The sequence below is a fragment of the Calypte anna genome, chromosome 3 (assembly GCF_003957555.1).
Source record: "Calypte anna isolate BGI_N300 chromosome 3, bCalAnn1_v1.p, whole genome shotgun sequence".
Lineage (NCBI taxonomy): Eukaryota > Metazoa > Chordata > Aves > Apodiformes > Trochilidae > Calypte > Calypte anna.
The window spans coordinates 29,973,253-29,996,940 of record NC_044246.1 but is presented as its reverse complement, the minus strand read 5'-3'; the positions used below and the strand labels follow the sequence as shown (position 1 = coordinate 29,996,940).

Genomic DNA, 23,688 nt, shown 5'->3' with positions numbered 1-23,688 from the left:
CACCACACTAACCTAACATACAAACAAAAAAACCCACAAATAAACAAAATAACCCAACCAAACAAAAAACCCAAACAAACAGAAAACAAACAAACAAACAAACCAACCACTACCATAACCAGCTTGGTGGTTCTCTGGAAGTTTTTACAGGCACTGATATAATTACATTCACTTGCAGTATGTACAGCAGAGATTTCAAAATTGATGTTGAGAACCCCAGTGAACAGTAGTAGTTTTTTTTTGGTCTTTCCTGCATTTGCTCACCACAAACACTGGAATCCTGTGACGCAAATATGAGACACTTCACAAACAATGTGAAGGAGAAAGCACAGCTTGCTCAGCCTCTCTCCCTCAGTTCCTACCCACTAGTATCTTGCAGCACTCTCTGACAGTGTCACAGAACTCCTCTCCTATCTCAGCTTATGGCCAGGTTTGGGAGCAGGTGTTGTAAAGCAAAACTGCTGCTCAGCGCTTAGGGAGGAATCCCCAAACCATTTCTGTTCTTCTTACACTGAGCATACTGCCAATTCCACTCTCACCTTGAGTTACACACCCAGCTCCCTCTGCACCAATTCTGTGCTGCCATGCAAACATGCCAAGAGATATCTCTGTGTTCCTATGTCCATAGCTGTTCCTATTTCAGTTGACTATAAATTCTGAAAGGCAGAGCAACCTTAACTCAGATGGGCTAAGGTAGTCGCAGTGCAGATTGCCTGCTCATCCATAATGCAGAGCTACAGACTAAAAAAAGACAGGCTCCAAGCTCTCTACTCTTGGCACAGGTGAAGTATTTATTGAAACAGTGCTTCTACAGAAAACTTAGATCTCAGCAATAGCAAGCTGCTGAACTGATTTAATCTGAGAAGCAAAGAATCCAGTTACAGGTATGAGTTCAAACTAACAGACAATTCAAAATTCTCATTTTGGTAATAAATTTTCTTCTAAAATGTCTTCCTTTAAGTGGTCTCCCAATTATTTTTGCTTGATTTCCCAAAAGAAAAAACCCACAAACATGAACTATGTATCAGATTTCAACAGAATAAAATACATCAAGATCAAAAGCAATTATGTAAGAAAACCAAAGTGCAAACAAACAGAACAGCCATTTTGCCAGCAACAGCTTTATAGACCTTTAGAAAGTTAGGACATAACAATTTGATAATTAGCAGTCTAAATGCTCTGTAAATAGCTCCTATGGCATCCTCCTTACTCATTGGTTCAGACTACCAGGCTGGATAATCTTCCCTGATCTCTTCCTTTGCAATGTGTCTTTATAATCTTCAAGCACCTCTCCCACTTCTCACATGCATTTCTTCATATTCCTCTATGGGGTACTCAGTTTAATAAAAATTAAATTTCTTGCTTCAAATCCCACTTTTTTTTCTCTATTATTAAGAACCAGACTTCTTTTAAATATATATTACACTGCATTACACAGGTTAGGTACTAAGACCCCCAGCCTATTCTGCAAGCAATGCTGCCTCACTGTCCCTTTGCACTCTCTCATTTGTTTGTGTCTACCTGAAGTATCTAATCCTAATGCTTAAACCACAGATTCTCTGGTTAGGGAATATTTCCTCCCTCTGTGTTTGTAGGCACTTTGAAAAACCACTGTCCAAGATTGCAGCCTGAGAATAAGCAGCTAGGAATAAAAATAGCAAGGAAAAAACACTAACTGTACAGAAGTCTGCAGGACATCGATCAGGAGCATTTTACAGTTGGAAAAGTGCTGTGGCAGGTCTAAAGGGGACAGATTCTGCATTTTTATGTATTAATCTACGGAGGCTACGTGGCAATTATGCATGCTAGTTGTACCTAGTTGCTGTGAAGCTGAGCTCAGCTGTACTAAGCTGGAAAAACAAACACAAACCAACCAAAAAATGGAAGGAAAAGATGTGGGATGATAAAATTTCCAGATTTAGAAGATTCAAAAAGAGTAGCAAGGGTTCTCTGCATATAAGCATTTGCTGAAGTAATTGAAAGCTGGTGTATAAAGAAAGGAAGAGATTTATTATTGAGTTTAAAAGTTAAAAGAAACAAAACCTACAGCTACATTGACAAATTGTTTCTTATCAATAGTATCATTTGAACAAAAACCTACATTCTTAATGCAACCTTTTAGCTGCATCATGTAGGTATAAAACTTTTAAAAATGAATACAATAACTTTACTTAATAATGCTTTATTTTAAGAACTTAAGCAAACAACTGATACTCTATAAATACTGCAAAGACATCCTGTGATATCTGAAAGGTCACCAACTTCAGCACTAATAATCAGCTCACTGACCTATGAATCCTTCATCATTTAACAATACAATAAGCTATAGTTCTTTCTTGAAGACAGCAAGAACTGCTTAACTAACAAGTACTAGTTTGCCACTGGAGTAAATTTACCTATGTACTTTATAGCTGAGAAAAGGATAATTTCTATTCTCTTTTCTTTGTGAAAACTGATGCACAATGAGGTCACATGGGAGACATGGAACCAAAGCCTATTTAATTCAGTGTTCTGTTTTGTGGATCCACATACACACTATCATCTGCTTTTAAACAGTACTAATTCGATATCGAAGCAATGATATAATCAGAGCCCTTCAGGTACACTAAAAATATTTTCCAGAAGATAAGTTTAGAACAGTTATTAAACTTCATAAATATTGTCCTGATTGTGTACTACAGTGAAGACCAAGAACATCCATTTATCAATGCATAGCAGAGAGCAGCAGTCAGAGTCAGTCCCCTACCTTGAAGTTGTTGCATGACATTGGCAATATCTCTAGATCTCGCTCCCGGTCGGGATGAGGCCATGATGTCTTTTGGAGCAAGTCCACTTCTTCTGAGAGAAGTCTCCCTCCAGGCTGCTGACCTCAGGGAGATGAGGATCTCAGATGGCTTCTTCCTTTTAACCTCTGATCCTCAGCTGGGGCACATTATGCCTGTGGCAGTCAGACACCTCCAGTCCAAAGCCAACCCTCACCAGGCTGGGGAACAGCACCAGTGAGTAACCTCAGCACCTGAGAAACAAAGTACCAGGGCTTAGAGGAATCTTTTACCAGCTCTGCAAGACTGAGACTTAATAGCTATTTTAACATGTAAAAAGTGGTATGTTTTGTCCCTACTGCACACTCCAGCCAAAGACACAATTAATGCTGAAAGCTTGCTTGGCAATCATCAGCAGATTGAAGCTACAAAAATAAATAATGAAAAACAAATGGTAATGCACCAGACATCAACGCTTTCCAGAGGATTCTCATGTACATTGTTTTAGAAAACACAAAAGAATTATACATATTCAAATAATTCTGCAATACTTCTTAACATAAGCGGTGTTAGGCAAAAAAGAAGGAAAAAAGGAACTACTTGTAAAATTCAAAAGATTCACCATTCATACTATTTCTCCATGCTAGAAAGTAGCATACAATCACAACTCATTGATCAGTATAATACCTAAGTACACTGAACTATGTACTCTGATCTGAAATATCGAGATTCACATAATTTATTATTAAATAAAATTGTATTGACATTCACTGTTCTAGCGCATGGCATTTAACATCAAAAACTGTGAATTAGAACTGCTACATGAGCTTAACACTTGTAACTTTAAGATCTATGTGACTATAACTCTGATCTAAAATAAAAAGCAAATCATATTCTTCAGATAATATTATCAATAATGTCTTTTGAGGAACAGGTATGTGTTGTGTATATACAGTCTCACTTCTCTATTAAGGAAGAACTGAGCACACAGGCAAGAATAATTTTATTCATATTATAGACACCACGTGCATCTCAAATTCAAGATGATATGTACCTGGTCAAAGTCATGAGTATGACTGGGTTTATTGGTATTGCACACTTTCCTCTCTCCCTGGCCCCAAGGTCTGCTAGAGAATAGAAACCTTAAGCATCAGGCAGACAAGCCTTTAGGCTGCACTGCTTTAGGGAGACTGAAATGTTCTCAAGCAGCTTTTTATTGTAAGGGCTGCCAGAGGAAATCACATTTCAACATTTCCCTTTCTGACCCTTCAAACCCTGTCTGACCTAAGGAGCTCACTTCTTTCCCTCTTACAGCTGTTTCATTGTATGTTTGCTTTGTATTTTGGATACGTAAGTGCTGCTCAGGTCAGCAGACTCAAGCTGGCTTTGAAACAGTGGAGCTGAGGGAAGCACACTTGTGAAAGATCAAGGTACAAAACAGACCACAAACTCCACCTGCGTGCATGGGCTCTGTGTTTGCACGCTGTGGCTATTTAAAATCAATATGAAAGCATTACTGCTATTTTTGCATAAGACATCTGGATGCTCTTATCCCTGCTCTCTTCCCATCTATGCCTTCTCCCTCCTGCAGGGACCTCCTCCCTTCCCTCCCCCCCTTCCTTCCTTCCGGGCTTCGCCTTGCACCCCTCTCAGAGTGCACAGAGGCTGTGCCTATCAGTCACCATTTCCCAAACATGGAAAGGCACCCTGGCAGCCAGGAAGCCTCACCCTTGTCACAACTAAGCCCAGGAGGGTCCCACCATTTCATGTCTCAGCTGCAGCAGCAGCTGGGGCTGGTGGCACCTTGGTTTTGCTTAATCATCACCTTAATCAAAGCACCTGCAACCAGAGCTCCCTCCCACATCCGACGCCCAAAAGCACCCAGCTTGGTGGAGGAGTGGGGAGAGAGAGGTATTTTGTTGCTAGTGTCCATGTGTGTCACCTTAGTGAACTTTGCTTCCTTTGCAGTATTTAAATGAAATATCAGATTGTCTACCCCATCCAAACCAGAAACACCTGTCACAAAGTGGGTTAAATGAAGCCTTGGTTCTCTAGCAGTGGCACTGCTAGCATTCTGAGCAGTACTGTAACAAACAATATCTTTTAATAGCAAGCTGCTAGACCAGTTGTTGGGCAGTAATGAAAGGTATTAAAAATGCCTTGTCTGACTGGTTTTTTGGCTAAGAAAAATAAATACCCACACTGAATGTGGGTATGAAAATGATCCCACACACACTGTTATGGACCTAGTGTGTATCAGCTGTAAGAGAGCAGATTTAGAGGAGCTGGGGAAGATGCTGATCCAGTTCCAATTGGAAATAGTTATGAAGACGTATGCTCAACCTATTCATACTGCAGGCTGAGTCATCGTGCAGTGATAAACAGCAGAGTTGGAATTAAAAATTTATCTAGCTGATATTAGATTGTATGCTGCATAAGAAGAATCTGTGGTTCTAAATACAGCTCCTCATTCAAATGCTCCTTTGCAAGCAGTAGGAATTAACTCATGTAAAGAAGATGCTAAGTTACTACAGGTGGGAAGGATCAGGTGCAATTTCACAGTCAATTCCACAGGCAGAAAACCACAGCTAAAAATACAGCAAAGACGTTAGTGAAATAGATGAAATGAAGCTTCATGCACCCTCTCACCTGTTTTTAGGCAACATGTAAAGCTCAACAGAAAAGAAACTCACATGCACAAATAATTATTCAATGTAATGCACAGGGGACATTTTTCCTGACTTCTAGAAGTATTGAAGGCCTGCAAAAAAAGTTTTTCCTACTGAAAGATTATATTTTTCAGATTTGTAATCTTTAAAATAAATAAGGCTCATAGCTGTTACATAAAATTTTTGTAATAAACTGAATGACTTTTTCATCTCACTGCTAGACACAAAGATATATCTTCAGACAGATACATCAGGGGTTTTAAGAAAACTGTATGGCTTAAACCTCATAAATCTTTGCCCAAAATAAACCTGAAGGACTATACGAGTTATTCCCTGATTTAATATTCAACAAGTGATTATTCATTATTAATTTTTGTGTGCATATGCAGATAATGAATATAAAAGAGTGAAACAAAATATTTATGAATATAAATGAGATGAACTGTATATTACATTTGCCACTTATCTGGCTTTAGAGGATAAAGCTACACTGATACCATTTTTTTATATTAATATCGTGGTACAATGCTTTTAGATCAAAAGAGAAAATGCAGGACTTGAGTTTCTGAAGCCATTAGGGGTTCACTTGAAAACAGATGATGTGATGGCATGTTTAGCTACAGTTTCTTACAGTTGTGTGGCTTGTAAGCTCTCATTATTTTAGTGCTAAAATGTAAAAAATGGTTCAGTTTTGCTTCTGAAGCCAGTTCAGTTGACTTCTAGTATTATTTACTTCATTTGATGGGTGTTTTAGAATAAAGAGCTTAATAATCTTGAAGTATAAAAAACAACAATCATCAACTAACCCAAGACTGATTCTGTAAGTCATGCAGTGGATTTAATTATGCAGGGTTTCAACTGGCAAAATTAGTCCTCAGGTTTAATATTGAGAGCTGCCTGATAACTAAGTACTTGCAACATTTCCACCTTGTATACAGCTTCTCCCTTTACACACACTCCCTTACTCCCTTTTCACTTTGGCCACAACAACCCCATGGGGAACTCCAGGCTGGGCACAGAGTGGCTGAGAGCAGCCAGGCAGAAAGGGACCTGGGAGTCTGGATTGACAGGAAGCTGAACATGAGCCAGCACTGTGCCCAGGTGGCCAAAAAGGCCAATGCCATCCTGGCCTGGGTCAGGAACAGCGTGGCCAGCAGGTCCAGGGAAGGGATTCTGCCCCTGTATTCAGTGCTGGTGAGGCCACAGCTTGAGTCCTGTGTCCAGTTCTGGGCCCCCCAGTTCAGGAAGGAGATTGAGGTGCTGAAGCAGGTCCAGAGAAGAGCAAGGAGGCTGTGAAGGGATCCAGCACAAGTCCTGTGAGGAAGGGCTAAGGGAGCTGGGATTGTTCAGCCTGGAGAAGAGGAGGCTCAGGGGAGACCTCATCACTCTCTACAACTCCCTGAAAGGAGGGGGTAGCCAGGTGGGGGTTGGTCTCTTTTCCGAAGCAACTCTCAGCAAGAGAAGAGGGCACGGTCTTAAGTTGTGCCAGGGGAGGTTTAGGTTGGACATTAGAAAGAATTTCTTTACGGAGAGGATGATCAGGCATTGGAATGGGCTGCCCTGGGAAGTAGTGGATTCTCCATCCCTGGAGATATTTAAAGAGACTGGATGTGGCACTCAGTGCCATGGTCTGGTAACTGCAGCGGTAGTGGATCAAGGGTTGGACTTGATGATCTCTGAGGTCCCTTCCAACCCAGCCAATTCTATGATTCTATGAAAATAAGGTAAGTCTGACAAAGGAGACTGATGCATCCCAGTCCCAGGAAAAATACTGTACACCTGTATAAAGCAGCATGACAGTATCAGTGAAACCATGAAATTTGCTTTAAATTGTGGTTTGTTTATAGTAGACCTTTTGGAGGGAATAGTGAGAGATGGGGAGTAGGACAGATTCAAAATTGGTGGAAAGTTCATGCAGCAGGACTAAGGGTAGCTTTTGTCAGACTGATAATTTCCTTACTGTGATCAGAAAGAACATGGAGTCAAATGAGTCTTCAGTGGTGGAATTAGTAGTGAGGCTTTTAGTCAGTGTGAATAGAACTAATTAAGTCTTTGTTTCCTATATATTGAAGGTTAAAATTTAATAGTTCAGTTTTCCAATAATATCTTGAGTTTTCTAATTTGAAACAATAGTGATTTTTTTTTTAATTAATATTTTTAACAGTTGAGGCATAGGTGTCTCATACGTCTATTTTTAGGTGATTTTGTTCTTTGAGACAAGCTGCTTCTTTACAGGCTCTGAAAAATTATTTTCACCCAAAACTTGTAAGTAATAAACAGAAGAAAGCTGTAGAGCCAGGGTTGGGACCAGGTGACTGTTTTTCAGAAGTAATATGAATTACTATTCATATGGTTTTGCTTCACATAGTATTTAAATCAGTTGAACTATGAGTGCTCCTGAAGGGGTAAAAGCCTCTGTTATTAGGTATATATTCCTGTCATCTCCCTTTTATCCAGTCCCATGATCTTGTGACTGCAGGGAGAGTAGGTCAGTTCATTAAGATGACAATTAGTCTTACTGCTCTTATTAACATCCATTTTCTTCTTTCCTTCTTACCAATGTCCAGTCTTAGCTTCATTGCAGCACACCAGTTTCTTAACTGCAGTGTGCCAGGCTGCCATTTCTTAACACCCCATTGCTGTTACGACCCCCTAATGCACCCCACTTTCTGCCATCCTCCAGGAGCTCTTTTGACATCCCTTACAGCAGTCTACTCAAGCTCCCATCTCTGATCTCTGCTGCCTTTCCTTTCAGAAGACCTTTGTGTAGTGTATGAGGAAAGGCTGAGGAAGCTGGGTCTGTTTAGTTTGGAGGAGACTGAGGGGCGAACTCATTTATGTTTGCAAATATGTAAAGTGTTAGGGTCAGGAGGATGGAGCCAGGCTCTTCTCAGTGATGACCAATAGTAAGACAAAGGATAATGGATGCAAGTTGGAGCACAGGAGGTTCCATGTAAACATAAGAAAAAGATTTTTCACTGTGAAGGTGACAGAACACTGGCACAGGCTGCCCATTGAGGTTGTGGAGTCTCCTTCTCTGGAGACATTCAAAACCCTCCTTGATGTGTTCTTATGTGACCTACACTAGGTGGTCCTGCTCTGGCAGGAGGATTGGACTTAATGATCTCTTGGGGTCCCCCCCAAGCCCTAACACTCTGTGATTTCTGTGAATTCAGGATCCTTAGGGAAACAGGGAGGAGCTCTCAAGCTCACTGCCCTTGAGAGCAGATTTTGACCTCTTCAAGGATCTGCTTGGTAGAGTACCATGGAATAAAACCATGGAGGGGAGAGGAGAACAGGAAAGCTGTTCAATATTCAAGGATCACCTCCTCCAAGCTCAGGAGCAATACATCCCAACAAAAAGAAAAGCAGACAAGAAGTCCAGGAAGCCTGCATAGATGACCGAGGAAAGACCTACACTGGAAAGACTTCAATGTAAAAAGAAAGGACAAGAAGCCTGAGAGGAGTGCAAAGAAGTTGTCCAATAAGGAAAGCTAAATCCCAGAAAGAACTAAATCTGATAGAATACATTGAAACAAGTCAAGGGCATCAAGGACAAAAAGAAAAGTTCCACAAGTATATCAGAGGAGAAAATGTGAGCCCTTTCAGGAAGGAAACGGGAGACCTGGTCACACAGTATTTGAAGAAGGCTGAGGTACTCAATGAGTGTTTTGTCCCAGTCTTCACCAGTATGGGCTCTAGCCACACCACCCATGCTGCAGAAGGCAAAGGCAGGGGCTTGAAGAAAGCATCAGTTCATCAAGGAGATTAAGCCCTTGAATTAAAGACACACTGATTTAAAAAAAACCAAAAAAAAACAAAAAAAACAAAAAAAACCCCCACAAAAAACAAAAACAAACAAAAAAACCAAAAAAACCACAAAAAGCTATACACCAATTCAGGGCAGAATAAAACTGCTTTTGACTTAATTAGAAGAGCTACCACTCAGACAGGAGTGAGTGGAAACAAAGGATGAGAAATGAAGATCTCTGCCATAGTGCATGCTGTATTCAGAGACACAGAGAGACTTGCTGAAACACCAGCTTGGTGAGACTAAGGAGGTAAAGCCATCATGCAAATAGTTCTTAGCCAGATAAGTAAAAATAAAGTAGATAACAAAATCAAGTAGAGATTAATTTTTCCACTAAAGGCAACTCTGATAGACAAAGGCACAACAGAAATGGAAGCAGCACCATCTGAAGTAAAGTTTAGTGTGGAAAAACTTGATAAAATTCATCCCAGAATACTGAAAACTTGTATCACTGATTAATTGAGAATCCATTTGTAAACTTACTTGAACAAATCTGTCAAGCTGCGGGCAATGCCTTCTGGATGTATTTGAAATTAGGAACTAGTATGAAGAGGTGGGGTAGAGTGATCCAAAATTATCTTATGTTATCTTCAAAGAAAATGCAGTACCTCACTGGTCTTCCAAAATTCCGGGCAACAGAAGAGCCTCTTTGGTAATTGTTACAGATTGTGACATTGCAAACCTGTGGCTATTCTCTCAAGCAATGTAGCACAAGTGAGTGCATACTGGAACTTTCCCAGGTCCAATGGAACATTGTGCACATAGCATGGAAAAATGCAATTTTGGCTCTGAAAGGTGTTTTTGATAGTTAAATCCCAACACTGACGCTTTGTGCTTCCTTTCTCTGCTGCATTTGAAGGGAAAAGGTGGAAGAAGAGACAAAAGAACACATTGGAACAGGAACTCTGAAACAACATGTTCTTACTGAATGTCCAGCCCCAAACTGCCTTGACGTGCAGCAGTCACCCAGAGTTATTGATATCTGTTTTTCTTCAGGACTGTGGGAAGAGAGAGAAATTTGGATTTTTCTGGACCACCAGATTATTTTGGTTCCTCTAGTTAGGCTTCAGCTTTGTTTGGAGCTGGAAATATGTTCTTCATAAGGTTCAGGGACTACTGCAACACTGAAAAAATTGTAATAGGGTAATTTGCACACCTGTCACTTAAATCTGTGGCAAGGAAGACAATTTTTCTATGCCTTACTTTGGTATTTAAAATTTATTTGTAGGAGCCTATTCATGCAGACACCTAAGTATGTATTTAAATTTCAGCAAGTAAGCATATTATTTTCTACTTTCTACTTTTCTACTTTCTTACTTTCATGTTTTGGGGGGATTGAACAAAAATTGAGTGGTATGAGGCGTTACAGTCTCAAGAGCTGTAATTCCATTTGAACAGAAAATGGCAAATGTTCTAGGACAAAATAGAAGGCAGAGACTTTATTTTTTAGAAAAAAGTGGCAGAACACACATTTTTAGATATATTCAAAGAAAGGTCATTCACTGTTTTTCTAATATGAAAAGTTAAATACAGTGTATACTATAGTTTAGTATTCCTGCTATGGAAATACTGCAGGAATGTATTATCATTTATAGAGATGTTGGTAATAGCAGGAGACTGGGATCAGTAGCTCCTTCTACAAACACAGGATATAATCCTGGCCTCAAAGAGCTTACTGTCTGCCCAGACAAACACAGGCTGGGATTAAGATCAGAGGTCACAGTATCCAAGCAAATAGGACAGGGTAAAAGTTTGGATATAATTTGTAATCTGGTTAACAGTAGGAGAGCCATTCAGATTTTTCTGTTTTGATACTGATGTTGCTTCTATGACTTCTGTGGCATATTATGACCTGTAATAGAAAGCTCTTGCATAGCTTTGTAGGGGAAAAAAAAAAAAAAAAAAAAAAAAAAAAAAAAAAAAAAAAAAAAAAGGCTACTAAAATAGAAAACACTGAAGCATCTCAGGAAAGGGTGGGTCAAACAGAGTTTGAGATAAGCAAGTAAACATAAATTCTTCAGTATTTCTACACATCTCCCAAGCAAGAAAACTTAGCTGAAGTATAATTCTAAGCAAGGGGCAGATACAGCTCACATATGAATGGCAAAGCAGGAACACCTGTTTTCCCTATTAAATCTGTGCTTTGAGTGAAACAAGGGCAAAAGTTCAATTGCTTCAAGGTACATGGCTGCTGTTACTTTTGTGACCACTAAGACGACACAGGAGCTCTAAAGTTTTCTCACTAGACATAGTAACAAGGAAGTGTGGAAACAATTGTTTATTTTTAATGAGGGCACATCCACTACTTGAAAAAGTAAAAACAATATATAAACAAATAAATATTTTTTTTTAAAAAACTTTGATAAATGAAGTCAATTGTGGCTTATCTGAGATGGATTAATATGATGTCCATCCAAAGGGTGAATTCATTTGGTGCCTACTGGAGCCTGACCCACCAAAGCCATGTGGACCTGCAGCCACCACTCTCACTGTGCTGACCTTGGAAATTCTCCAGGGTCTCATGCCTTGTTCAGTCCCTTACTCAGCAAGATCCTCCTTGGGGCCAGGCACTCTTGCCTCTTTCCAAAAGCATTTAAAAACTAACAAGGTGCTGGTCTTCCTTCTATGTGTAACTCTGCTCTCTCTGACCCATTAGCAAGGTGTTACTTTCTTTCAGCAGCATATGTACTGGGGGGCTGTATAAATCAGTATAGCTCTAAGTGAAACTCACAGGAAGATGCTTCTAAGGGTCCAAGGAACAAATAAAAAAAAAAATCCTTTAAGGATTTTCATCTTTCAGTGAAGAGAGTGGAATGCTGCACAAAGGTGTACAGTCATTATGAGATTTTTGTGTGTGTGTTCAATTCAGTAGTCAAAATCACTCCTGGCACTTTCTACAGTTACTTATTTAAAGTAAAAAAAAAATTTTAAAAATATTAAATTCCCAAATTTATTTGGGTTTATCAGTGATTTATACCTATCCTCTGGTATTTTATACTCAGCCACCCAAAACCGCAATGGGCACATCTAATCTCTAAAGTTAATAGTAATCAAACAAGACATTAGAGACAAGAATTAAAAGAACAGGAGGGGAGTGGAGAGATTACTGCTTCTACTTTCACATCTAGGAGAGTTTGCAAAGATGAGAATTGAATCACTCCAAGATGTAGCACTCCTACCAGGGGAAAAAAAAAATTATCTATACATTTTTAGAATTAAAAATGAACTGCTTCTGTCATGTAAACCAGCACACATGAAGCTTAGTACAAGAAACAAAAACATATACTGGTTACCAATTAAATAACACAGCACCCTGATTAGTCTCTGTCTAACAGCAATATTTTAAGAGAGCTCATTAACATTTATAGCTCAGGATCTGCTTAACTATTAAAATGCACACAAGAAGCAAGCAAATAATTATCAGAGATCACAGAAAGCATATAGTTCACCACTACTACTACTACAGGAAAGTGTGTGCCTGTTAAGAGTCTTCCAAAAGGCTCAGCACTTGAAAAGGGCAGGCGAGCAGCCAGAAACACCACGTACTACTTCCCTACAGGCTACATAGGTGTAAATTCCTCACAGTGATGAGCACTGGAGTTTTTCTCAGCATCATGTAGATTATTTCCAGTGATGCTTTACATAAGTAATTCATCATCAATTTGCAAAATCTGCTAATAGTCTTACAAGCAGACTACTAATAATCTTACAAGCACTTTCCCCCAGTATGAATATGTGAATGTTGTTGCAAATGTGGTTGTCAAAATCCTAGTAACAACCTTGTCTGCTAGTATTTCTGCAGGTCTCACCTCTGGGGAGTTACCACGCATACCAGGGACCATATGGACTCAATACATCTTTGTGGCAGTGCACTTGTCTTTTTTGCATCATCATTGCATGCAAGCCAGCCTCAAACTGGCTTCTTGGGAGAGAGTGGACATGAGCAGTCACATCTTCCTTGAATAACTACACTTTGGCCTGCAGTGTGTGACTGAGCATAAAACGGGTACCTCTGCATCATACACACGTGCATTTCAGGATGAACACCACGGCCCTCCTCCAGGATTTCCTACCCCCGTACTCAGAAAGGGAAAACCTCTCAGAATCACGGAGTAATACGGCTGAACTCCACACATCACGGCAGCGAGTTTCTGATCAACCCCAAAATAGTTTGGGGCGAGGGGAGGGAGAAAACGTCAGGGGGCAGCCAGGGGAGGCTGCCCCAGGGGGTTCCCTCTTTCGCGGTGCCGGTCCGACCGGCTACCAGCGGGCTCACTCGAACCTCCCCCCCCAAAGTCGGCAGCCCCCGCCGAACGCCCGCAACCCCGAGGAGTCCCGCGCCTCGGCCCCCACCCTGACCTCTCTCCGCCGCGCCCTACCTCCGCCCGCCGCGCTGCTCCGCACTGCTCCGCGTCTCAGTGGGGCCAGCGCGGCTCCCTGGTTACCGAACACAACACGACGCCCGCCCCGCCCCTCCCCTCCCTTCCCCGCCGGCCCGCGGCGAGGAAGCAGGTGCGGGGGTGGGGAGAAGGCGGTGAGTGGGATTGCGTGTTCGTGCTGAGCCGGGCCCCTGCGGCGATCCCCAGGCCCCGGTCGCCTTCTCGCGTCTTCCCGCCGACCCCCGCCACCCCCCCCGGGATGCAGCTGCCCCCCCCGCGCCGTTCCCCAGAGCCCGCCGTCCGTGCGCGCATCGCGGGTGGGCCGAACCCCGCCCCGCCCCGCTCCGCCGCGGCTGCGGCAGAGGCCGGGACAGATTGTCCGAGGTGATTGCTGTGGCCCTGTGCCTGGCGCAGGGGAATGGACCATCCATCAGCTTCAGCCTCTGAGCCCTAACACCCCCAGAGTGCGCTCTAGCGAGTAGCAGAAATACTTCCGAGAGCGCCTGTACCGAGCTAACGCTGCTAATTGCTATTGCTAGTCGTATTACTATTATTATTATTGTTGTTATTATTGCATTGCGTAGAGTTCTGTAGGGCATTACCTTTGGCGTAGGCTCCAGAGCATCACTGAGCGCTGCACAAGCAAAGTGGGACACCAGCACTTACATAACAGCAGCAGGACAGAAATACTCGGAGGAGCTTGGCAAGACGGTCGGTTTGCCACTTTTGAGGTCAAACCCCGTTAGCCATGCAACAGGGTTTATGCCCTCAGTATAAAATGTGATTCTGCCTCTTCAGAAAACATTGAAACTTGTTTCATGAGGGAGACAGAGGCTTTGCTTTTTTTTTTTTTTTTTTTTTTTTTTCTTAAGAAATGGATCATCTCTGATCTGTATCACTGGGGGGGTGGGTGAGTGGGAAACAACACGCATCTAGAGGTGAAATGGAGAAGTTGTGAGAAATGCTGCCAACGTACCTCTTAGTTTTCAGCTCTGCTGGCAGTGCTGCAGTGATTCTAGAACATTAGCATGCAGAGTGTTTACTGAGTGGATGGCTGAAACCTGAGTTAGGCAGCAGAGATTACTCAGCATCCTCCCTTCCTTTAGCGCTAGTCCTGTTAAGACTGATGCTACCCTTGCAACATGTACACTTAAACTTGTGGCACCTATCCTGACACAATAAGCAGTTACAGATCACACACTTGGGGCACGGATGCTGGGGAAGAGGCAGACATACTGGGAGCTGCAGTAAGGATTTTTGTGGATCTGGGGTGCACATATCTAGTTCACCTCCAGCCATCCACAAAAATTTACTCTTCCTCACAATGAATATAGCCAGGCATATTGGACCTGAATTTTTTTCTCCTCTTGAGGGTCGTATTTTTTTTGTTTTATTTTGTTTCGTTTATTTTGCTTTGGGTTTTTTTGTTGGTTGGTTGTTTTTTGTGCTTTGTTTTGGTTTGTGTGTGTGTGTGTTTTATTCATTTTTTTGTTGTCTTTTTTGGTTCGTTGGTTTCTTTGGGTTTTTTTTATGTTGTTGTTGGGTTTTGTGCAGGAGAGAAAACACAAAGCCTTTTTCATCCATCCAGCACTTTCTTACCATTCTTGTTTGTCTTAACTGCTATTTTGTCTTACCCCATGCCAGTTGCAACATCCAAGATGCCAAAGGAAGTGGATGCTGACAGGCTTCTGAGTTTCCCCTTTCCACATACACCTTTTGCTAAACGCATTCCTCACTTTGCTGTCTCTTTCAGAAAAATGTCATTTTATTTTGTCTTTCTTGGTTAAGAATATTATTAACAAGAGAGAAACAACATCTTCACTACAAAAGCTTAGACTTTGTACAATATTGCTGCTATCATTTGGAGTACTTGCTAGAGTGAGCTTCCTTAACTCTCTAATGTGGAGAACTATATGCTGCACTACACATTTTAAATGGTCAGCTAAAATGATTGAGGCATAGCAGGAAACTCACAGAAGTCTTGAGATTTTGAGTTTAATATGCAGAACAGAACATGTGGCTGATTTAAATATCTTTCTCTTTGCATACTGCATGAAAATATAGTGTCATTCCAATTTATCCTACTTGTTCTTACATAAAATAATACATTCCAGCCGTGCATAGAGCTGGAGTACGCCTTGTATGAAAAATAGATTTCAAAATAAGGTGGTAGCCATTTTAAGCTTCACTGTACTTATCCAGATTGTCTTTTCTTCTAGAAAAAAAAATTGTCTTCACTATTCTAAGGACAAATACAGTGCAATTTTCCTTATTGTCCTTTCGCTTGTTTAAAAACAAACAAACAAACAACAAAAAAAAACAAGTGAACTGAAACTTGCTACAAGGTAGCCTTTCTGGTAATGAATTAGGTTTGCTACTCTGTAGCAGTTCTGGCAAGGCTTCACCTCACTTTCCCATGCATGTTCTGTCATTACCATTGGGAATTTTTGGAAAGGAAAAACTAGAATTTTATTCAGATATTTTTATTCATTTCAATTAATGACATCCTTACTCTAAGCAGATATTTGATTCCACTATGATTTTATGCTTAACATTAAATGGTCATATTAAATCAAGGTTATTTACTAGATGTTGGAATTGACTGTTAGTTTCACTGCCGAGAAAAGAAAGAAAAGGAAAAGAAATATCGTAACATAGGTAATCAGAGGCCTCTCACTGTGTCCAAAGAAAATTATTTAGCATGCAGCACACTTCCAAGAGAATTCAGGTAAGAAGGCCTCAGCTAAGGACAGGTTGCTGCCAGCTGAACTGCCCTGGTGGACAAGTCTAGCCAGGCACCAAAGGCTTCTGTCCCTCCTCTAACAAACTCCTCCTCTGAGTGCTCTGGTAATGCTCTGGTAGTGCTGGTTCTCTGCAATGGACAAGAGCAGTACTGAGGGCTGCTGCTTTTAGCTGAGACATAAGTGAGGTCTTTGTCACTGAAGAACACAGGGGACTCTTCCTCAGAAGAGAGATACTGCCTGTAAAGCATTGCCTCACTTGTACCACTCTGTGTTTAGTCCAGTTCTGGTTGCCAGACTTCAAGGAAGATCTAAATCAAGTGGAGACCATCCAGAGGACAGCTGTGAAAATTGTGGAAGGTCTGGAAGGTAAAATCTAAAAGAAATGACTGAAACAGCTGCTTAATCTAGAGATTAGGAAATGTTCAGATACATAAAAGTATTCAAAAGCATAAAGAAGCACTGCAAAAGGAAGGTTATGTTCCTCCTTGGTGCTCACAATACATAGAACGAGAAGCAATGTGCCCACCTTGTAGCAAGTGAGGCTACATCGAGGAGGAAATAAAGTTTTGCACCACATATTGTTAGCAGGATGTAAAATTTGCATCTCAGGAGATTTTAATGTACCAACTAGACAAGTTTCTTCCTGGAAAGCATCTTTATTTTTCTTATACTTTGTCAGGGTGCAGAACAGGATGTCTCTTTAGCTGCCACTGTCTCTTCCAAGTCCCCTTGCTGTGACTCTATGAATACTGAGAATGGTTTGAGCAACAGAGCAAAGGCTTTTTTCTGCAGGTTTTGCAGCAAGCAGTAGTTGCCACTTCCTTCCTGTCCTAAACTGCCATACAGTATTGATGTGCAACCTTAAAACATTGCCACACACCTCCTGAGAGTTACGTGCAGTTCTACATCTCCTTTTCACCTATCAACTACAAATGTATCAACTGTAGAACTGTATGGATTTTTCTACTTACGCATTTTGTAACAGTATGGAAACATATTTATATGTCCTTATGTTTTGTATTTAATTTTATCAAAACTTGAGTGAACAAACTTTGACAACAAATTACAGATAGAAATAGAAGACAGATCTCTCACTTCTACTGAACTATGTCAAATGTAGAAATAGACCATTTAATTTTCCTTGCAGTATGCTGAAGGGAATGAAAGTAATGGGGTGAGATTATACAAAAGTGAAGTGAGAGTAAAAAAAATACCAAAACCAACCAACCAGCCAAACAAACAAAAAACCCAAAACAAAACAAAACCAAAAAAATCAAAAAACAAAACCAAAAACAAAAAAGCCAAAACCAAAACCAAAACCAACAAAAAAAAAAAGAAAAAAAGGAAAAAAAAAAAGGAAAAAAAAAAAAAAAAAAGAAAGAAAAAAATAATCTGCTAAAGTAGTACCATGCTATACAGCATGTTCCTGTAAGTGAAGTCATCACATTTATAACAGCTTACAGGTGCCTCACTAGGATATAAAGGTCTGTAAATGTACAGAATGAGCTCAGTCTAACATATGGCAAGAGTCAAGCTTAAATGCATGGCATTTGTTTGTATTATCTATCAGCTCATTATTGTCAAGAAACTCATTATATCTATCTAAAATTTATTTTTGTGTCATTTTTTCCTTATTTATGCTTTATAAGTTACACTGAATTTGAAAACATTTCCAAAAACTCAAACTCCTGAAAAATGAATGAAAGTGGGAATCCCAATGTTGTTTAAAATAAGATTAAAAGGCTATTATTCGAAGGTCAGGTCTGGCCAGCTCCTGCTTCTCTACCATCTGATCAGGATGAAAATCTGTTAGCAGAAAATAAATACCAATACTTATCCATCCATAAAATGTGGATTACTCTGGTAAATTACGTTAAGCATTCAGCCTGGTCAGTATATTCTGGTCTCCTCACCTACTGGCACCTGGGCATCTTAACTTCTGAGGTCAGAGCCCCATTCCACCTGCTGGTATAGACCAACTTACACCCCCCAACATCCCACCCTCCCACTCCACCCCCAACACAGCCATGGAGACACACAGCATGCCCATGCTCAAAGGGATGGCCTTAAACATTTGGACTCTCCAGCAGATGACTCCAGGCTCCTCTTGGTCTTGCCCTCATACAAACACACACTCCAGATAAAAGGTTTCTTCCACAGCTGGTCCAGACTTACAGCCTCATCAGATATCCTGGTCTCCCTGGCAGCTGGCCCAGACCCCTCTTCTATTTTCATAGAATCATAGAATCATAGAATTGGCTGGGTTAGAAGGGACCTCAGAGATCATCGAGTCCAACCCTTGAACCACCGTTGTGGTTGCTAGACCATGGCACTGAGTGCCACATCCAGTCTCTTTTTAAATATCTCCAGGGACGGAGAATCCACTACTTCCCTGGGCAGCCCATTCCAATGCCTGATCACTCTCTCTGTAAAAAAATTCTTTCTAATATCTAACCTAAACTTCCCCTGACACAACTTAAGACCATGCCCTCTTGTCTTGTTGAAAGTCTTCTGGGAAAAGAGACCAACCCCCATCCAGCTACAGCCTCCTTTCAGGGAGTTGTAGAGAGTGATGAGGTCTCCCCTGAGCCTCCTCTTCTTTAAGCTGAACAGCCCCAGCTCCCTCAGCCTCTCCTCATAGGGTCTGTGCTCGAGTCCCTTCACCAGCCTGGTTGCCCTCCTTTGGACCTGCTCCAGGACCTTGATATCCTTCCTAAACTGGGGAGCGATCCCACATTTGTTCATCCTCAATCTATCATGATCCCTCCTCTCCCGACTTTTACTTTTTCCTCTAAAAAAAAAATAAAATAAAAATCTAGAATGTCTTGTGGGATCCCAAGATGCTCTTCCCTTGCATAATGCATCCCATACCCCCGAAGACCCTAATTCCCCTTTGCCTGTAAGGTGGTCTGGGAAGAGCCTCCCCTATGGACACCCTCCCAGCACATGGGACAGATCCCCTATTCAGGCTGCTCTGGAAGAGCCGGGGCAGGTTCTGCCTTCCTTGGTGTTCTCAGGATTATTTTGTTTCACTCACCTGCCACTGTGCCTCCAGGCTCCTCTGTGTTTTGAGGATGAGACTTGAAACACATAATTAAACCTAAACCAAAACCGAAACAAAAATCATCAACGACCACGGTAAAATTAAATTGAACCCGTAGTACAAAGCAAACGTGATCGGATAGTGCCACCATGTGGACTGTAGCAATTTGCTAGATTTGTCAGATTAAAAGGACGCTGCAGGAACTGTCCGAGAAACTCTGAGCTACCAAAACTGAAGTTATTTTGAATTTCCTTATATTCAAATAGAAACAAGATGTCTTTGTCAGATGTGCCTTTGAAATGCACTGGGCAGAATTGCAACGCATGAAAAGAATTGCTTCCCCGAAGTACAATACTACAGCCAAACAGCAATTCTGTGTGGTAAAAAATAAAAAGTAATGAAACCACAGACGAGGGCACTGAAGTAAAAGACTAACCTGTGAGGAAGAGAGAGCTCAGAGGAATTCTGGGGACATTAGAAGGTGTGGAGATGTCCTGAAAGGTCTAATGTGAATGGACATCTCAACAGAAATGGGTAAGGTGTTATTAATAAGGGGTGAGAAGCTTGGTGTGTTACCTGAGCTAGCTGCAGTACCTGACAAGGAAAACCTGATGTTTCCAAGATATAAGAAGGAAGATGAAACCAGTGAGTACCTCTTGATAAAGCATTAATTTTTTACAATGAATTTATTTTTTTTTAACCTCCTTGCTTTACTTCAGTTGTTCCAATTATTTATGGGTGTACTGTGAGGGTGATCTCCTTGATCGTACAATATCTACCTGGAGAAAACCCTGGTCCCTTGATTTTTCATGACCTGTAATCGACACATTTAGGACTCATCAACCTCTGTCATTACTTGCCTAATGAATATGTTGTTTTCTGTCACTGTCATTATGCTTGCAATTCCCAATCTGTATTTTCTGATTTTATACTGGTCTTGATACAAAATGTCTCATAAAAAACTACTAAAATCCCAAGCTTTTAAATTATTTTCAATATTTTAAATGATAAGGTATATATCTGAGCCACTGCACACTGTGTGTGAGTGAAAGCATTTAGCCAGAGTCTTTCCTCACCTCTTTTTGTATATATCTTCAATTCATTTGGTAACAGAAGCATCTTGGTATTAATAACTTCCACGAGCAGAAATCTGTCATCTCTGTGCATTTAAATTTATTAGGTTATTTTATATCTTTTGATGCTGACAGATAGCACCAGAAGTTCTCCTGAACAGTGTCAGAATTTTTCTCTGAGACATCAGTGGTTTTAATCATAGTAATTTTCAGTCAGGAGCATGAAGCCCTTTGTGTTGTCAAGTAACACTCAGAAACAGGAAGCTTGATGTTTTCTATGAAAAGCTGAAATACAGAGAGACTTCTTTTCAGATGGTGCTGTTTAAAAAAATGCTATCACTTTTGTAAAAAACTGCTTACTTAAAAGAAGAGTTTTGAGAAGGAATAGCATAACAACACAGAGAATAATAATGAATTATAATGAATAATGAATAATGAATAATAATGAATAATAATGGTACATGAATCTCATATTATAGAAACAGACAGGAATTTGACTAAGAATAAACACTTTTTGAATTGCTAGATCAAATCTATGAATGAAATGGCAAAATTTCTTCTTAGCCAGTAGAAAGGCAATATTGAAAGAATAAGTTAGTGTGCCTACATAGTATCTTTGCTTTCCAAAATTATATGTTAGCCCCCTCATGGCACTAGCTGTCTGTCTACTGTTTCAGTCTGGTGCTTTATTCTGAGACTTGCTGTGTTTCATGTGAGTCATTCATCCCTGCAATGGCTGAGTCTTTTTTCACTAGGTTCAACCTGTGTTCAGCTGTAACTATGAGTAAATTGTACAGTTTCAAGACTACCACTCCTCTGCACTGCACTGCTTATTTCAGGAAAATACTGCGCTAGAAAATAACAATACAAAATGCAGTTAAAAATCATCACAATAATTATTCAGTAAATGCTCTCAGAGCTTTTCTCTGTAGATTTCATACTTTTTGAGTTCTCCAGAGACAATTTGTTTGTTGTTGTTTACACAGTTTTTACAAAAAGAGTTCAGAACAGGTGTAAAGTACTACCAGAACAGGATGGTCTGACCTTGTATTCAGGTTGTGTTGGCAGGGATAACTATATGAGCCATCTCTTTGACTATTACCTCAATTGCTAAAGAGCAGCACCCTAAAAATAAAAGGGCACCCTGCTACAGATTTACCAGGGCCACTTACACAGTGCAGTGTGTTCTTGCTACAGGCTCATATCCCCTGGACACAGGGAAGAGCTGGCAGTATGGCCAGTAGAGACTTACACAAGTAGGGGCATAAGAGTTATACAGACCTGGCCATTTTCATTGAATTCTTTCTGGTCATTTTTGCTTCTGTTCAGGCTTTGACAACCCCAGGCTACGCTATGATCTTCAATATTTTAATATTATAAACCTCAAGGTTTCAAATATAGTGAAGAAGTACCAAATGATATCTAGGCATTTTTTATTCTTTTTGTTTGATTGATTTATTTTAGTTGAGGAACTCTCCCTGCCTAGCTATTCCCCCACCTCCCACCCCAGTTTCTGGCAGAATATAGGGTCTAAAATGGTGCAAGACTTTTAACCACAAACAGGATAATGTGTCCAGTGGTCCAACAATTCTGAACCCTCTGTAGTCATACAAATACCTCTGTTGATCCAGCTGAACTTGAACTCTGAGTCCTTAATGTCAGGCAACACGTACCAGTTTCTTCTGTCCTCCAATCTGTGCCTTATCTTGAAGCTTTATATATGAGTCTCCTGATAATTAACAATGTGGACCAGGGAGGACCCAGATTTGACCCTCTCTGAATCCTCTTTCTGTTTTCTGTTTTAATCTAATGAAAGCTGTATTAGATTCTTCCCATCCCTATTCTCTCATCTCGAAATTCCTAGCCCAATTCCTGCCTAGCCATCTTAAATCATCTCAAGAAAAATCCAGGCATATTTTCTTCCATCTCTGTGGAGAAGGTATGTGAAGTCAATCTCCTTAATTTATTGACTGGTCATCAAAGGAAGGCAACAGTAAGTGATTAATCAGCCAGTTGGGGGGTTTTCTCTCTGATATCATCTGAAGATCAGATACAGGTTGATGTCATCACCAAACAAGAATCTTTCATAACATTACATATTTCTGAGATCTTGCAAGACTATTTCAAAAGACATGCAACCTTCTTTGTCTCTACTGTCTTTGTCTTCAAAACTGGGAAGTGGAAGCATTCTTGCTGACATTAATTCCCCTTTTACTGTTTCCCATTGCTGTTTCTGATGAATTTCTAGTTAGTGAAATCTCCACAGTGTTGACTATTTTTTTAATCTCAATCCATGCCCTGTCATGACAGGTTTATTTAATCTTTAGGACTGTTCCCTGATCAGTCCAGAGCAACTTTCTTAAGATCAAGTAATCTTAATCGAAAAGTCCAGCAGTCATTTCTGGTGTATGCCCATTTATTCCACATTTTAGTTATACCAAATTAATGCTTTCTTAGGCTTGACTGGCCAGCATCAAACAGATGCCTTGTTGATTGCTTTATTTTTGTAAGCTATATACTTCACTTCCATAAACTGCCTGTTCTCTCAATTTTTTTCAGCTTTCATAATTTTATTTCCTGATCCTCTTAATTGTTCAGTTCATCATTGTAAGTCAATGCAAAATAATTTATAAATGCAGTTTTCTGTATGATAAACATCTCTTTCAGAAGTCTTCTATCTTAGAAATCCTTTTGCGCTGAGTCTTTTCCGGACTGAGTCAGGAGTAAACTCTACTGAAAGTTTCATCAGTGTGAAACTGAAAACATGCATGCAAGTGTATATGAAACCAGTATCAAGCTCCTCGTACTAACCAGTAAATAGTTTTCTACATCTGGAGTTTCTGCAGTCACTCTGTGCTTGGACACCTGTGTCCACAGCTCGTGGCCCTTACAGCTCAACTTTTATTAAGCTTACCCTCCATAACAGCAAATCATCTGAGAGCAGTAAAAATTGATGAGCTGCAATAGCAAATGGTTAAATTCATTATTCAACAGTTTCCAAAGGACCATAATCACATTTCCATTCCCTGTGGAGCTCTCTGATAAGCTTGCTGAGGGATTGGGGTGCTCAGAGATGTGGAAGTTACTTGTAACTTGTGTGGGTTGTGTGGGTGCTTGGGAGAGAGGGAGGGAATAGCAGGGACTGCCAGTGGTAGGCAGAGTGGCTGCAAGGGTGAGTGCAAAGCTTTGGATGTTTTGTGGCTCGGA

At 40.6% G+C, this 23,688-nt stretch overlaps 1 protein-coding gene across 1 annotated transcript in view; it reads right to left on the bottom strand.

Moving 5' to 3' along the window:
• SYNE1 (spectrin repeat containing nuclear envelope protein 1) overlaps positions 1 to 13,787 on the bottom strand; it is a 304,753-nt gene extending 290,966 nt beyond the window's left edge. Inside the window, exons 1-2 of the mRNA XM_030446636.1 lie at positions 13,622 to 13,787; positions 2,747 to 3,016 (exon numbers count right to left, since the gene is read on the bottom strand). Of these exons, the coding sequence (XP_030302496.1) occupies positions 2,747 to 2,810 (64 nt within the window). The 5' untranslated portion in view covers positions 2,811 to 3,016; positions 13,622 to 13,787. The remainder of the gene's footprint in view (positions 1 to 2,746; positions 3,017 to 13,621) is intronic.
• Between the last annotated feature and the right edge of the window lie 9,901 nt (positions 13,788 to 23,688).